The sequence below is a fragment of the Artemia franciscana genome, chromosome 17, assembly GCF_032884065.1.
Source record: "Artemia franciscana chromosome 17, ASM3288406v1, whole genome shotgun sequence".
Classification (NCBI taxonomy): domain Eukaryota; kingdom Metazoa; phylum Arthropoda; class Branchiopoda; order Anostraca; family Artemiidae; genus Artemia; species Artemia franciscana.
The window spans coordinates 12,162,299-12,179,937 of record NC_088879.1 but is presented as its reverse complement, the minus strand read 5'-3'; the positions used below and the strand labels follow the sequence as shown (position 1 = coordinate 12,179,937).

At 34.6% G+C, this 17,639-nt stretch overlaps 1 protein-coding gene across 6 annotated transcripts in view; it reads right to left on the bottom strand.

Annotated features, from left to right (window-relative positions):
* Positions 1-16,648, bottom strand: part of LOC136037861 (F-box and leucine-rich repeat protein 13-like) — a 31,661-nt gene extending 15,013 nt beyond the window's left edge. For all 6 annotated transcript variants that reach the window (XR_010620057.1, XR_010620056.1, XR_010620055.1 and 3 more), the window contains exons 1-3: positions 16,509-16,648; positions 5,931-6,128; positions 1,883-3,002 (exon numbers count right to left, since the gene is read on the bottom strand). Coding sequence is in view for 3 of the 6 variants with exons in the window: in XM_065720712.1 (XP_065576784.1) it covers positions 1,883-3,002; positions 5,931-6,128; positions 16,509-16,583 (1,393 nt within the window). In the remaining 3 variants the exon portion in view is untranslated. The remainder of the gene's footprint in view (positions 1-1,882; positions 3,003-5,930; positions 6,129-16,508) is intronic.
* Between the last annotated feature and the right edge of the window lie 991 nt (positions 16,649-17,639).

Sequence of the window (17,639 nt, the reverse complement as noted above, 5' to 3'; positions counted from 1 at the left end):
TCTTAAATAGTTTAAATTGACTGAGTGGCTAATAATTTCGTCGAAAAAAGAACTTATCACCAGACATGTCAAGAAGAGTACTTTTCAGATTTAAATATTAAAATTTCTGATGAATTAGTTTTTAAAATATATAATAGTGTAGATGATTTCGATTTTGAAAGGATTAATTTACCGTTCCCACAAATTGATAAACATTAAAAAATCTCATTATCAGCCATATTACTCACAATTACTTAGGTCTGCAAGAATATGCAGTGATTAAACTGGCTCTAAAAAATAATGTCAAATTTTAAGCTATGAACTAGTTTTGAGAGGTTTTTCCATGACCGAAATAGCTCAACAATTCTAAAGATTTAGTTTTTAATGTGATGAAATCTTATATTAATAAACAAAGAGTTACCATGTAATAGTACGAGTAATTTTTTCTAATTTCTCTGTTTTTCCTATTTGCGTTCTTTGACACGAATAGCATAGCATACTGGATCTATATCAGCTTGAGAGGATTTTAAAATACATCGGTTCCCAAGAACCAATAAATCAATTTATCTTTTAAGCTATCCTGGGTTTGTTGAACAAAGGTCTATTATAAAAAGTATTTTGGGCCCATGCATTAGTTGGCTCCTAACAGGGACTCATCAAATCTCCTTTTGCATGCATATATTTCACAAGATTCACGTATCACAGCGATTGTATATTCAAAAACTATTGGTAAGCGCGCCACTTTGGGTCAGGAATTTTAAACCGAATAATCCATAAGGGCAAGAAAGTATTTCTCTGATGAATTCTGATTGATGGTGATCACTTGAAAATAACTCATTAGATTTAACATACTTTCACTTTTAAGTTTACGACGGCTTATTAGAAATATAGTTATTAGGCATGGCTATTAGGCCTTTAACAAAAAAAAACATCAACTTAGAAATAATAGGGATTTTTTTTTTCAGACAGTGGTATTCAATTCAGTGGATATTTCGGCCCTATGTCCAAAGGCCATCTTCAGCACAACACCAGAAAAAAATATTTATAAGAACTTACATCAAAATGTAAATTAAAACTTAAAATGAAAAATACAAACTTTTTAAAACAATATGGTTTTTGATATGGAAAAGCAGTGTGGTCTCCGTCACTATTGACCTTTAACAAAGCTGGAAAAAAACTATTATCTCCAAATTTCGATAAAATGTCTTTTCAGGAGACCGCAGCTAAAAAGGAGGTGGAAATAGGGTTACTGTCCTCCAAACGCTTTCAACTCTTAAAATGGGAACTACAATTTCATTGATTTCCATTTAAACAAGCCCTCTTTGAAGTGTCATTGGCAAATCATACAAAGTAGCCAGGGAAAACAAATAACAGTATATTGACCCCTCTTTTCATAATCTTACCCCTTTTTTCATATGCGGCACTATTGCAATACACATGATGCTTAGATTTTCTTTTTCTGGCATTAGAATCCCTAGATTTAAAGATACCGGTTTTAACCCCGTCTTCTTTGGGGTCCTAAGTTATATCAATACTGGTAGATTATGGTTTTCCTTTCAATAAGTCGAATGTTCAAAACATCAAGTGGTTTTGAAACTTTCTTTCATGCTGTTCGCAAAGAAAAACTTGTTTTTGTGGACCTCTTTCACGTCCGTTTCCGCAGAAACCATCTTTTATCAATTTGTTCCAGAAACTTATGATTTAAGTTTGACAAAAATTAAAAAAGGGATTTCGGCCCAGTTCTTTCGCACGAAATAGATAGAAAGTTTTGCCTGATGTTCAATAGGTATAAGGCAATCGACGTGACTTTACCGTGAATGTTGCTTCGGCAAGACAGACAAAAAACCTGCATATGATCTGCACTCACTTTCGCTAAACTACAGTAAAAAATGAATATACGTACTTTTCAAATGGCGAAGCGGAGGTCTGGAGGCGTCAATTTCTATATTTTTGAGTCCGGTTAAGGCATCGCCACTTATATTACAGCTTTTCACTCTAAGAACAACCAAATTGATCAAATTAGTAGTTATATCTCTAAACAAGTTTTCATCCAAAGGACAATTCGATAAACGAAGAAATGTCAATTTTAGGAGTCGTGAGGCAACAAATCGGAGGCACTCCTTGACATTGTTAACAGCGGTTTTGGAAATTAGGTGAAATGATAAACCAAAGTCTATGTCTAAATGTGTCAACTGTATATCCCGTGGTTTGTCTAACAATCTTTGTAAAATTGTTGGCTCTGGAAAATTGCTGAAATCATGAAAATCAATATTTTGTATTATAAGAGTTCTAAGTTCCTTGAAGTACATTAAAGACTCTAGCCAACAAGAATCCGATAATGTACCATAGAAATGGAACGTTACTAATTTTTCCAGGTGACGACAGAGCAAGTCGAAATGTTCAGTAGAAATATAACTGATGTTAATAAATAGATGGACTATTTCGGTTTGGTGAGTAGCGATTGCGTTGATTACAGCGCCATCAACAAATCCGGTTTCTGTTGGTAGGTTCAATGATGTTAGTCGCAAATCTGGTACTTTTAACAAACAAACCAATTGATCCCTGCTTATACAGTTTTGATCAACACTAATTGAAACGATGGTGGCAAATTTCGGTTCAACTATACGGCGTACTATGTTGTATTCGGGTCTAGGTAGCATTTGACTATCTAGGTAGCATTTCACCAGAGAAAGGTGAACTAGGTTTGTCATGAAATTGGTCAATTTTATTAGTGATTTATCAGTGGAATAAGGAGTATACTCATTTTTAGTACCCTTTATTTCTAGATGAGTTACGCTTACCAAGTTTATTAAATCATAATCTGAATCCGTGTCACTATCAGCACAATCACAACAATCCACAGTGAGGCTCACTAAGGAAATACAGGAACAAAGGAAACTCTCAATTTGTCTTTCAGTTATTTTACACTTGTAGAACCTTAGATGATTTACATGATCTGAAAAAAGCTTCCAACAATCCAATACTTGTTCCCATTCTGTTTCTGTAGTATCCAGACCAAAGTCCTACACACAGAGAAAAAATTAGACAAGATAGGACACTGAAGATGTAAAACATCTAACAGAGAAGGTTCGATTCAAAACAGTCCGAACAAATCACGGTTAGCAAAAATTTACAATAACCAAGAAAACTCAATTTTGCTTCCATTTATTTTAGACTAGTTGAATCTAAAATGATTGACCTGACATTATAAAACCTTTCAGGTTATATATATATATATATATATATATATATATATATATATATATATATATATATATATATATATATATATATATATATATATATATATATATATATATATATATATATATATATATATATATATATATATATATATATATATATATATATATACATATATATAAGACAAACGACAACGAAAATCAGAACGAGCAAAAAATAAAAGTGAAGAAAAAATAATACGTTAGAAGAACAACACACTCACAATCTTCAACGCCAACAAAACGTGGCACAAAACCTAGCACAAACCTATACAGATGCCATAAACTACGCAACTTTTGATTAAAAGTCATTGGGAACCTTCAACCTTATATGTATTCCCTAAGGAGTCCTCCATTTTCCCAAGGAAAGAGTAGCGAACAAATGTAATGTGTTTGTAGATTGCTACTTACAACACGAATCAATATAAGCAAGTCTGCAACATGCCAAGTGTCGGAGTCCAGCCTCGAAATCAGCTACATATTTTTTTTTTCTTAAAATTGGTATATTGACATTTCTGGCCACAAAACGATCAAAGCAGGTCAAAACTTTAAGGAGAATTTGTATTTTTCAGAGGGTAGTTGTATCAAAACTATCATTATGTTTTCATTCTTTTTTCTCATTGATACAACCTGAATGTTTGTGGTCTGAAGTAAACCTCAAACTTTGCTTTTTGAGTTGGACCCCTTCTTCCCTCTTTCTGGCAGAGAAAATTTTAAATTAACTTATATGACTTGCTAAGGCTTTTAAGACGAGGATCTAAATTTGGAAGCATAAAATAATATTCAAATTACTTAAAAGTGCACAAATATGGGTTATAAAAAATGAATATAAATCAAAGTTAATATGACAATTGAGAAAATTACTTGAATTATTGACTTTTTCCAAGTATAGAATAGAACACAGTTAATAATTTGAACCCTAAATAATTTTTTTGTTATTTGCATTTTTTCCATACCAATTTCAGCGTAAAACTGGAAGTTTTCCAATGAGTTTGATTTTTAGTCTGCAGTCTTCTAGAGCTAGTGGTCTCAATTAGTAGAGGGGATGTACCTCACCCCTCTTAATTGCAAAATACACCTTTTTGTAGGTTTACTACAAAAAAACTATTTTCATTTGTAGCTGATTCAGTGGTGATAGCTATTATTTGGATTATTTTAAACAGCAAAATGTTATTTTGAAAATAACTTCACAGGACTATTGAAAAGCCTGAAACTCCTCAAAAACTTTGGATTGGAATGAACAGTGCAGCACTAGAATTCCCAACTCAACATAGAATTCAAAACTCAACATAGGTTTTTGTCTGAACTAGATAAGGTAGGAAGAAAAAAACGGATATTATCGTCGTTTGCATGGTCGAACGCCCTTAGAGTCTGATGAACAATCCTCCTTGGGTATTTTTCCCCCTGTAATCCTATTATTTTTTAATAAATCATTAAGCATCAATCATTATTATTATTTAATAAATCATTAAGCACGTAACAAATGGGGAATTGGAAACAGCACTCATTTTAAAACCAACTATGGTATATAAGGCTTTGCAGAGTAGCGAAAACAGCTCGTCAGGTGGAAAAGGATCTTTTTATAATGGTTAATTTTGTGCCTTTTTTTGTAACGTGAAAAAACAATTTTTTAACCTGATTTTCCTGATGGAAGTAAAGAGCAAATTTTATACTTACAACAAACAAAATTACAGCTTAGCAGTTTATACAACCAATTTTTGAACAGATGTTTCAAATAAACTGAATAAATATTTTCCTAAGTTTGTAGAATTCTGGACTGACAACAAAACAGGATAAGGAGCAGGAAAAATTCTTACGTAACCTGAAGAAATTGAAACTAATATCATTGACGAGCCACGATATCAATAGATTTTACAATACAATTTCATTCTTCAATAAACTCAAACAAGCTCAGTTTTAAATATAGTGCTTTATTTTCAGATTTCTACAAACATACAAAAACAAAAAAACAAGAGCAGCTTTGTTTGAAAGTTCTTCAAAAATAAGTAACAACTAAAGCAATGTAGCAATTTATGTTCCAACTTTGATCTTTATTTTCATGAGAAAAACTTTGTTTTTACAAGTGGATATTTTGTAGTAATTCTCTAGCAAGATTCTCTGTAAATTTAAATTTCCTTTTTTCAGCTATAGATTCAGTTATTTTTGGCAGGTATGGAAGGCTCTTATATGGACCTTATAACCAGCCATAACTCAAAATAAACAATACAGCACTACTTCATCTACAAAATTTTTTGTCTTTGACATAGTTGCATCATGTATTTCTATCAGCTAAGGTATATTGATAGATATAGTTAGACAAAAATCGCTTGGATTCATTTTTGTTTCTCTTAAAGAAGAGCCAAAGTGTTGACCTATCTTGAATTTCAACTTCACAATTTAAAAGTAGCCTGTATTTCCTTTGTGCAAATGCAAGTACACAAAGCCTTGTGTAATGACTCATTTGTCTTCATTGGTTATATTCTTTGTCAATTAGTTTTTGAGTAAATCCACATATGAAATAGGCTAAGAATAACTTCTCAGTCAATGTTTTCATTTACATGGCCAATAATAGCATATTGTCTTGAGTTTCTGTCCTGAAGCAATTGTATAGTTCAGGAGAGAAGGATCTTTGGCCAATCCTTAATGGGGATTACTCCACTATTGTCCTGTGTTATATGTCAAGTAAAAATTTCAATTAAAGTACTTTACCTCAATTGTAATCCTTTTGCAGCGACTAGGATATCTTGATAAAGCAGCTAGAGCCTGACTATGTTTTCGGTGGATTACAAATTCAACGTTGTTATGAATCTTACTGTTGTTGATAAATGCTGCATACCAGCTTCTACATGTCTGACTGGCGGCTTCTACATCTCTGAAGTTTAGGTATTCATAGAATGTGCATATAACCTAAAATGGTATATACTAGACCCAAGAATTTGGATGCGAAATCATACCCAGAATCCCAAAAATAATCCCTGAAACCCTGATAATCCCCTGACAAAGAGTGCACGACTCCAAAAGTTGATTCAATACCAATTTTCTTTTACAATAAAAAGCGGGAGGAAAAATTTGGGAGGATCTTTCCATGGAGGAATTTATCATGAGGGAAAATAATTTCCATGAAGGAGGTGCAGGATTTTCTAGCATTATTTAAAAAACAACAACAATGAGAAGTGAGAAACAATTTAAAAACAGTCGTTCATGCCTCCCTTCTTTTGGATTGGAGCAACATAGCCCAGCTTCCAGATCTTTCTGGATCTTATCAACAAGAATCCCAGAATCCATACCCAAAAATATGAATTTGGATGCAATGTGCACTTTGCTTTTTGTTGAATCAATGTTGACAATAAACCCTCAGATAGGTGAGTGATCTATGCCACCTACCACTTATATTTGAAAACGTCACATATTTTAATCATATATTATATGCACTATTTAGCGATAACATAACAAGTGATGTTATTACTTTTAGTACATTCATTCTGCTTAAAGTACTTTTACAGTAAAGAACTATATACCTCTTAGATGTTTCCTATTTATTTACTTTTCCCTTTGCCCAATTTATCTGGAAAAGGTGATCCTAGAAACATCACAGAGGGCTCATTTGACTGGGCAAATTTTGAAGACAGCCATTTTATTGCTAATTTTGATAGGATAAAAAGATAGAGTTGGGTCTCTGCTTGGCTTGAAATTTAAAGGGTATTTTTTTTATTTTTGCTTGCAATGAATACCCAAAAATCTTTCAGTTTAGGGTATCCACCAACTAAAATATCAGCAGCATTAAAGGAACAGCTAGGGAGATCAAGCTGAAACTTTGGTGACCTGTTGAGGGATGAAGTCAACCTCAAATTTTGGTTTGGAGAAGCGGCTAGGAGAAATATAAACCCCGACACTAATCATAACTGTTGAAATCATTTTCTTTATTATACTAGTCATAACAGCAATTATATCAATGTACTGCCACTGACATCTTAATTTAAGAGAGATCTTAGGTTTTTTTTTTACAATGGACACCAACTTTGTATTTACTATGGACACTTAGACCTTCCTCTTAAAAATAAAGAATTATACAGAAGGAAAAGAATTTTCCTTCTGTAGCTTTTTTTTAATATATAACCAACACAAATCTAAAAATGTAAATGAAAATATATTTCTTTTATATAAATCAATCAATATTTTTATACCCCAAAGATAAAACAAAGGTTAGAAAACAAAGTACAAGAAAATGCACAAAACAGAAGGAATAGAGAAGAGAAAAAGAATAAACACATTTGTCTTATCCTTACACAGAAAGCAAACAGTAACACTCTGGTGTTACTAATAATGAATTGGTTAGCCCATATTGTGTGGCTAAACGATATTTTCTGGTCTATAGGGGCATATATAAGAAAAACTTCCCTGAACAATAAAATATAGACTGGATCATTTTCTATAGGTAATAATGAAAACATTCTGAAATGAATTCGCGTCAGGATATGAGGCTTTGCAAAAGCATTATAAACACTGGCAAGAACAGACCTGTTATTGAAGTCTTTAGAACTGACTAGCATGCAAACCACCTTTCCAATTTTCTTTTTTAGATGTGTGATGAGACCCTTGTCGATTTCGCACCCTCTCATCTTGGAATAAAAAGGTATATTGTATAATTGTATATTCTGATCTCCTAGTTTTTTGCAGTTGGAATCATCTTTAAGTTTACGAGAAGCAAGAAACTTACTCTCTATGCAGACTTCAGACCAGTTTTTAGTACATTACCTGCTAAGTTTAAAAAAATTCTCCCAAATACACACAATAAGGTTTTACTTAAATTTAAAACATTATCAGCATAATTGATCATAAGAAGGTCCAACCCTTATAAATAAAACTAATTTTAATCCTTTTTTTGGAAAGGGGGGGGGGGAATTATCCCACTCTGACAGACTCCTTTCAAACTGGTACTTAAGTTTTTTAGATAACAAAACCATTGTGGGTAGGAGCTTTCACAGAAACACATAACCTAGCATATATATTTTTAAACTTCAATACACCAAAACTGAACAATCAAGACTTCTGGTGGTAAAAGCTTCAGAGGGATTCTTCTGTTGCTTGATTTCTGTTATGTTACTTCTTTATTTCCTGCTTTGCCTATACCATGTTTTGCTTACATAATGCTTGTGCTGTACTTATACGTTGCTTTATTTTATAGTTAGCCTGGGTCAATAAACCTTATTAATACAAACATAGCATAGTGTTAGAAGTGGGATCAATAAATCACCATGGAGGTCCAGCAACCAACCATAAACTGGGATGATGGATCCATTGCAAGAATGGAGTTGCTTCGAACAGCATGTCCAGCTGATGTTCATTGAAGCCATTGCAGAAAAAAACTGAGAATCCCATGTGTGCTTATCTTCTGATCTGGACTGGGGAAAATGGCAGAGAAATGTTCAATACCTTTGAGCTTAAGGATGGCAAAGCTCACAAAACAGAATCTCTCCTAGAACACTCCCAAAAATGCGCCAGTCCAGAGAAAAATACTGTCTTTGCAAGGTTCCTCTTCCAAAAACAGGACCAGTTGGAAGGTAAAAGTTTCGAAAAGTACATTACAGACTTAAAAACATTAGCTAAACCATGTATGTATAAGGAACCGGATGAGATGATTTGGGATAGAATTGTCTGTGGAATCAAAAACCAGGCAGTCAGGGAGAAACTGCTGGCTGAAGGTGACTCATTGACACTAAAAATGCTCTTGCAAGAGGAAGAACGCACGAGATGACCCAGGCTCAATTAAAATCATTTAGTCGAAGCAACTCCATACCACTTAAGCAGGAAATAGATGCAGTTATTCGCAGCTCACCTAAAAATAACTTTCGAAGTCAGAGAGAGTTGGCAAGTAACATTCCAAAAAGTAAAGAATGCTACTTGAAAAAGTGAGAATGCTACATGTTTGCCCAGAAAAGGTAAAATGTGCTCACAGTGTAGGAAGCCAAATCATTTTGTTAAAGTCTGTTGAAGCAAGACTGTGAGTGCGATAGATGAAGAAAACGAGCAAACAGGAGCAACTCCAGAAGAAGATGAGACATTATTCCTGTACGTCATCAATCAGGACAATGGGAAAGACGAAGCCATTGTTACTCTCATAATAAACAATCAGCTTCCAGTTGGATTCAAACTGGATACGGGGGTCCAAGCTAACATCATTCCCAAATCAGTCTTTGATCAGCTCAACCCAAAACCCGAACTCTGGTCAACTAACCAAAGACTCACTAGCTACTGTGGTGCCAAGATACAAGTTCTTGGAGCCTGTGACCTAAAATGTAGCCACAAAACCAGCTCTACTGCAATGCATAAATTCTATATTGTTGACTCATGATCTGCTCCCATCACAAGCTATCAATCTAGGATCAGTTTGGACTTAATTAAGCTAATCCTCAACGTGAACTCAGGTGAACCCCAGATGTGTATACAAGATCAGTGCAAAAGTCTTTGATGGAATCAGTCGACTGGAAGGCGAGTGCAATATTCATCTGAAGGATGGGTTAGTACTTAATGCCTACCCTGCTAGAAGAGTACCAGAGCCATTAAAGAATAAACTCTTACAGGAGCTAATACAGATGGAGAAGGATGGAATAATCGAAAAAGTAAATGAACCTACTGAGTGGGTTAACTCAATGGTCATGGTGGAAAAAAAAGGGGAAGCATGCAGTTGTGCATAGATCCTGTGCATGGTTTAGCTGAAAGCATTTCTCTTAGAAGGCTGAAAGCACTCCTGGAGTAAGCCCTGTAAAAGGGGGTGAAATTTAACAGAGACAAGCTCCAGTTTGGTGCTAGCAATGTTTGCAACTTTGGACACATCACTGGAGCCAAAGGCATAAAGCCAGATCCAGAAAAACGGAAAGCCATTCATCAAATGCCCAGTCCCCAAACACGCAAAGAGCTCCTCACTCTCTAAGGTATGCTGAACTACCTGGCAAAATACACACTAAATCTGTCTACCCAAAACAAGGGTCTCCACAATGTCATCAAACAAGACACATTCTCTCAGGGCCCAGAGAAGAATTCAGTCTTGTCAGATTTTAAGCACCCCATTATCTCAAATACATTATTCATCAACTACACAAGTACAGGTGTAGAATTCAAAATTGATACCTTGGGCCACAGTTTGGGAGCCAATCTCTGCTTTGCTGGGGAAGTGGTAGCATAAGAATCTTGGGCACTGAACAAGACCAAACAAAAATACTCACAACTTGAAAAGGAGTTGCATGCGGTTGTCTATGACGGTAACATTTTCAACACTATTTGTCTGGAAGATGTGTGAAAGTCATAATAGATCATCAGCCACTGGAGACAATAGTTGCCAAGCCAGTCCATAAAGCCCCTCCTCAAGTCAAGACTCATGCTGCAGCTTCAGTCTTACAATCTCCACTTGCAGTTTTGACCTCAATCAGAAACTCTTGTGGCTGATGGTTTATCCAGGCTGCACTTACCCAACACAGATGAAAAACTACAGAAGGAACTTCATATTTATGTGCACCAAATCTGCAAACACTTACCTGTGAGTGATATTAAGTTAGCAGCAATCAAGGATGAAAACAACAAGGACCCCTAACAGAAGGATTCCTCAAAGCTAAAGAAAATGGATGGCCAAGCTGCAGGAAAAGGTGCCAGTCAAATATTGTCATGTTTTGGAGCATCCAGCATAAACACTACAGCAAATGGCATCATCTTTAAAGGAGAGACTTGTGATCCCCCAAGCTTTAAAACCTGAGATCCTGATGCAATTACATGCTGCCCACCTTGGAGTGGATACAACCAAGCAATGGGCATGCATGTTCGTCTCCTGCCAAAGTATTAATGGAGACATTAAGCAGTATGTCTGGTACTGCAGAACTTTTGCCAAAAACATGCCTTATAGACAAAAAGAGGCCTTGATTAACCATTCTGTCCCACCTCTGACATAGCAAAAGGTTGCATCTAATCACTTCAAGAGAAATGGAACTGATTTTTTGATCACTGCAGATTATCACAGTCAATTTTTTGAAGTTGATAAACTGAGTACCCTTACGTCAAAGGCAGTGATTACCAAACTGAAAACCCTTTTTGCTCAGTATGGAATGTCAGTGGTATTCATATCTGATAATGGCAGACAGGATTCCTCAACAGAATTCCAGGGATTTGCAAAGGCTTGGGGATTCAGGCACCTCAAATCAAGTTCAATCTATATGCAATCAAACAGACTAATCAAGAAATCATCACAGACAGCCAAGAGCATGATGATCAAGACATCCAAAAATGATGAAAACCCTTACAAAGGACTCTTAGAGTACAGGAACACTCCTGTAGATGGTCTAGCTGCACCAGCTCAGCTCCTGATGAGCCACCAGCTACAACCAATCCTACCACGCACAACCAAACATCAACAAAAGAAAGTAGTCCCAGAAAAGGAATTTCTGAACTTGCATACAGAGAGGAAGCAGCAGTACAAGTCTCACTATGACAGATCAGATAAACCCCTGTCTCCACTTTCAGTAGATGATTTAGTACATGTTCAAGCATCTGCACCAAGCATCTGGAGTTCAGCAACCATCATTGCCTGTTCAGAGCTGCTGCAATCATATATTGTGGAAACAGAGGATGGGTTGGTCATAAGAAGGAACAGGAAGCACCTATCAGACCTTCCACAATGCTGTCCAGAATATCAACAAAGAAGGGCTGCATCAGTTTTGCCAAACCAGTAATTGCCCAATATATTCACTGTCAGAGATTACACATCCCAAGCAGAGTCACAGAAAAAATGTTACAGCCCACCCTTACCTTTCACACCATTGCTACCAGCTGCACCGCATGTGGAGGTAAAACCCACTGGAGGTTCTGGGATGCCAGATAAGCATATGGTGGTGAGGCCTAGTACCAGCTCCAGTACCACCACTGTCAGTTTACATCAACCAATCCAAACTAGGTCTGTAAGAGCTGTCAACCCACCTAAAAGGCTCAATCTGTAAATAGTGACAGTATGGGAGGAAGAAGAAGTGAACTAGTTAATGAATATGTATGAAGCAAGCCTAGTGCCTTCTTACATGTACCTTTCTGAAGGTAGTTATTACAGTGTGTAAGTCTGCTCACAGTGGATCAGTAGGAGTAAGTGTTGATGTAAGAAGAAGTGCTAGCAGCTTAAATGACAAAAGAAGGAAGATATAACATTCCACTATGCTTGTGCTTGATTCCCTGCTGTGCCTATACCATGCTTTGCTTACCTAATGATTGTGCTGTGCTTATATGATGCTTTATTTTATAGGTAGCCTGGGTGCATAAACCATATTAATATAAAAATTGCAGTAATGGCATCAAAGGGATTCTTCTGTTGCTTGATTTCCATTATATTACTTCTTTGCCAATGAGAAAAAAGTGAAAAACACATGAGGAATATATAGTTTTGGCTATGTATTTCATCAATAGGAGGGGGAGGGGGTATGCGGTAAAGAAATGTGAAGCACTTTCAGGAATAATATTAGTATTCTAGATTTTTTGTTGTTGTGGTTTTCACAATTTGATGGTGTTTTCTTCTGATTTTACACTTAGATTCTGAAAAAAAAGCAAATACCCTGAATCAATATAACTAGATTTGCAGCTAGCAATGTTTGTCCGAAATCTATATTTGATCAAACTTTCTTGCTTTTCTTGGAGTGAAGTTAATTAAGGAAAAGGAAACTGAAGAATAAATTGAGGGTTGTAGGTGTATCCTGAGAAATTATTGTCAAGCTATTATTCTTAGTTCTTGGGCTGATTGACAGCATCATTGGGATGTGTTAGTAGCAACATGAAATCAGACAAAAAGACTAAATCATTGGATATGTTGCTAAACAATCCTGTTTCAACAAACAGTATTACAGCTTTCAAAACAGCTTTGGTTAAAACCTCTTTATAAAAGGCAAACTAGAATATCTATGATCTTAGAGTGATATTCTTTACTTTGTACCCCTTAAGGGAACTGCTAAGAGTATCTTTCTTGCTAATTGTGATGTATCTGTTTGTTTTTGTTATGGTATAAGCTTATGAAATTTATTCTTTACAGTTCCAATCAACAGTTAGATTTTCAATTCCTGTTTACTTTGTTTACTGTTTCTTTTACTAATTGCATATTTTTATACTTTTCTAAGAAGTGCTATTGTTCTTTGCCATGAGACAGGTCTAAGGGAATATAGCACTACAAGGTCTATGGAAATGTAGCTAGAAAGGGCTTTGTTGCTCAGAATAAAATAGACCTATGGGCAGGGCTGTTCCAAGCATAAGGGGGCAACTGGGCCAGCTGCCCTGAATGCTGCTGCTGAGGGGGCTGTCCTTTTTGATTTGGTTTTCTTTGTATATATTTAAATTGGGAGGGAGTTATTGTAATTAATTTTGCCCAGCACATCACCAACCCTAGGAACAGCTCTGCCTATGAGAATGTTAGCATTTCCAGTTTTGTTTCTCTAATTTTCAATCATTTTCTGTAACAAGAAATATGTATACTTTACTTACTGTTTACAATAAAAAATAAAACCATTAGGTTTTTAATCTATGCTCCTTTCCAAAGAAGTCATTTTGGACATTTGCAGTCCTAATAACATTAGCATGTTGTCTGCTCTGTTGGTTAATAAAACCAACAACTTTGTTCTGACATAAACCAATTATTCTCTGTAGACTCAAGATATCCATTTTCACCTGAGCAATCATACTTAAAATTTGGGTTGAAAAAAACAAAATCTTAAGTGTCAATAATGCAAATAATAATAAAAAATACTATAATCTAATTGACTCAAAGATCCTGCATATTATCAACTAAAAATGTATTGTTTTTAGTTTGATTGACTATATGCCTACATTGTATGGCTATATATGATATTGCACCATCAGGAAAATGACAACAAAATTATCAAAAATTAAATCTTTCCTTTTTGTTTGTCTCCTTCAAGAGAGCATCTGAGCAGAAGATGATCTCTTTTCCCAGGATGATCTCTTTTATAAGGGAATTCTATAGGCTGACTACCTGATTGGAGAATTTGTTTTGTAACCTGGTGATAGTGTGCTTTTAGTAGAGTAACTTGGCAACTTCATACTTTTATCATACCTCATCTGAGCAAAAAACCTATTTCTTCAGGTTTCACTTTTGTAGTTGTTGGATAAATATACAGCCTAAATATAAGCCTCAAAAGGTAACTTTAGTTTTTAGATAGTGATGAATAGTTAAAGAATTGGTTAAAAGCTAATAAGGGTAAGATACCCAATAGTGAGCTAGCTAATCTTCTCTTTACTAGCTAAATTGTAGCTTAATAATTACACTTAGAAACTGGATTTTTCTACCATTTGAGGTGGGAAAAAAAAATTAAGTATGTGATTAGCTTGAATATTGTATCAACACAGAAGCCTAATCTTGACTGCACATTTAAATCTAGAAACAAATCTTTGAAAATGTAGTCTAATCTTTGACACAGGATCTTACAATTAGAACAACATACCCTATTGACAGACACAGTTGACATAGGATGCACTTTATCTAAGACAAGTGCTGTAAGACACAATAATTAGTACAGTATTAGTATAAACTAGAGTGTAGAGCTAACTTTTGTCAAGTTTTGTCACAAGTTGTCTAAACTGGAAACTATGCCGCAAAGCAGCATAGTTTCTATGCTCTAGTACATATAAATGCTTATAAATCTAGGAGCACATCCATTTCTGGTTGACCCTCCTCCTCCATGGGGCAAACTAAAAATGTATTTAGTGGGCTTTCTTACAGGTAATATCACCTATAGAGCAAATTGTATTAGTCCATGAGCCCTGCAGGCAGCAGGGTGAGGTCTGTATTCTACATTTATTTAATAAACCTTGTTTGAAGTCTGGGTAAAATTATGACAGTTTGTATAACTGGCCAACCAATAAACTGAATATACCACTTTTCAACTTTTTTATGTTCTTTATGAATATAATAATTGCATGTACTGCAAATTCAAATTTAAGCATTTTTGAACTCTTAAAAATGACAAATTTTCAATTAAAGTAGCCTATGAGTTATTACTCATTTTCTACAAAACAAAAATGCATTTTCTGATGCAATAATACTTTTCTGAAAAATACTACTACATTTTCTCAGTGCTAAAATTATTTATAATAGGGTTAGTTTTGGTAAGGTTAAAAAGTGCTTAAATTAGAATTTACAATAGAAGCAATTTTTATATTTGTAAAAAAACATAAAAAAAAGCTTTGAGTGGTATGTTCACTTTATTGGTAGGTCAGTTATATGAACTATCATAATTTTACTGAGGTTTATTAATATTTTTTTTTATTTCATCCCTTTGAATATTGACCTTGATAGAGAATACAGACCATACAGACAGAGAATATAGACCTTGCCCTACTGCCTGCAGGGCTTATAGATTAATAAACTTTGCTCTAAAGGTAATGTTACCTGTAAGCAAGCCCACTTAATGCATCTTTATCTCATTGGATTTTAGAAAGCTAAAAAATGGATGTGCTTCTTTAATATTGACAAAGAAACAATATACAATCATCAGAATCTTGCTATATGTAGTAATACACACTTTAGACATCTTGTGATGAAACTAAATATTTACCACAAATATGTTTATAATAAGGTTAGTTTAGCTTAGGTTATTCTAGGTCTTCTGGTTTGAAGGTACGCAAAAAACATCTTTCTAGGTTAAATCCTAAAGTGCTTAAATTTGTAATTGCAATAGAGGCAATTATAATAGGCTATTTGTAAAGAGCATAAAAAAGGCATCAAGTGATATGTTCACTAGATTGCTAAGCCAATAATAGGCTATGGATGGTCATATAGCCCCAATTTACCTTGAAATTATGAAGAACAACATTCTACCTTAATTTTTAATTAGCAGTTTCTTTTTCTTTGGCTCTAGTTCTGAAAATGCAATACCTACTAATTGAGTAGAATTTATTAATGTTTTTTGGAAAATTTAAGAAATGCATTTGCATTAAACCTTGTGATCATTAAAACCTTGTAAATTCAGCAAAGTTTTACAACTAAAATTAAACACAAAACAATGAATTTTGTAGGCTACATCATTTAAGCAAAACATCTATTTTGTAAGGTTTCATTTTTGTAAATAACAGATTTATAAATGTCATCAACGGTCAGGACCCTCTAGAGGGAGAAGGAGCGGAGGTAGCCTAGATACTTCAAAATACATTCCCGGAAGCCCAACTTTACCCTGTAGGCCCATCCCTGGAAGTTTCATTTTCCTAGCCTAACCCCTTTCCAAAATGGCCAAAAGTAGAATTTTCTATATCTCTAACCTCTTCTGGTAAACAACTCCAAAGTCCTTCCAATCTTTCTTTCTGAATTATTCTAGTTTCAATGCTTTCTTCCATTTTGAAAACAGGATGTATTCCACGTCAAGGGAGATTAGGGTTGCCGATGGGTAAAAAAAATTACTAGAGACTTAAAATAAAAATCACTAAACCAGCGTGTAAATCGCTTGATAAATGACTAGGGATTACTATAAGTATAATTTTTTTTATTATTGTAATTAATCGATTTTTTGTATCCGTACTATGTTTTATACATAAGCATCTACAGGAAGGGGGTAAAATTACCCCCAGGTGTGGAAAAATATCAAGATATTTCTCAAGCGAAAATTACCCTTGAAATTTTGAAAAACACCCTTTTGTATTTTTTAAACAAAATCCTTGCTTCCTCCCTGTATTTTCCTTATCTGATACCCTTGGCTTTTACCCTGCACACTGAAAATTGGTTATTAGGGATCTAATCCAAATAATTATTTTGTTTTAAAAAAAAAAAATTTCTTATCGATCCAAAACCACAGTTTTTATCCCAAAAAATATCGAGAATATTTTTCTTTTTTGCTCTATTTGAGGTAGTATAATTATTGAGACACCAGTGACAATTTTGCAAACGGCACTTTTATATTTTCATGAATGAAATGTGCCTCACTCTTCACAAATTTCAACAAGCACAGGTTAGGTTGCTTCTTAAAAAAATGAGGTACTTGTTACTTATACGGAACACACCCAAGAAGTAAAGTTATGTTAATCCTAGTGAAATAAGCCAAATATGATGAAAATATAATTCTTTAGTTTATATACTAATATAATTCGCTCTGTATATTTGCACATTAAGGGGTGTCGAGGTAATTTAATATAACCCAAAATTTAAGCCACCCTCCAAATATGCACATATATAGCCCAAAGAAAACTAGTCCAATGCATTCCGTCACCCATTATTTGTCTTGGTGGCAATGGAACTGGTTTTCATAGATCGTACATCATCGTTATTATACTTAGCAAATTATCCTTAGAAAGCTTTCATCACCAAACCTATCCTGAGGGGCAGCATGGGTCATGTTAAATCTAAAGGTATAGTTTTGGAACCTTTCAACTAAGCTTTACAAAAACGGCTATCGGACG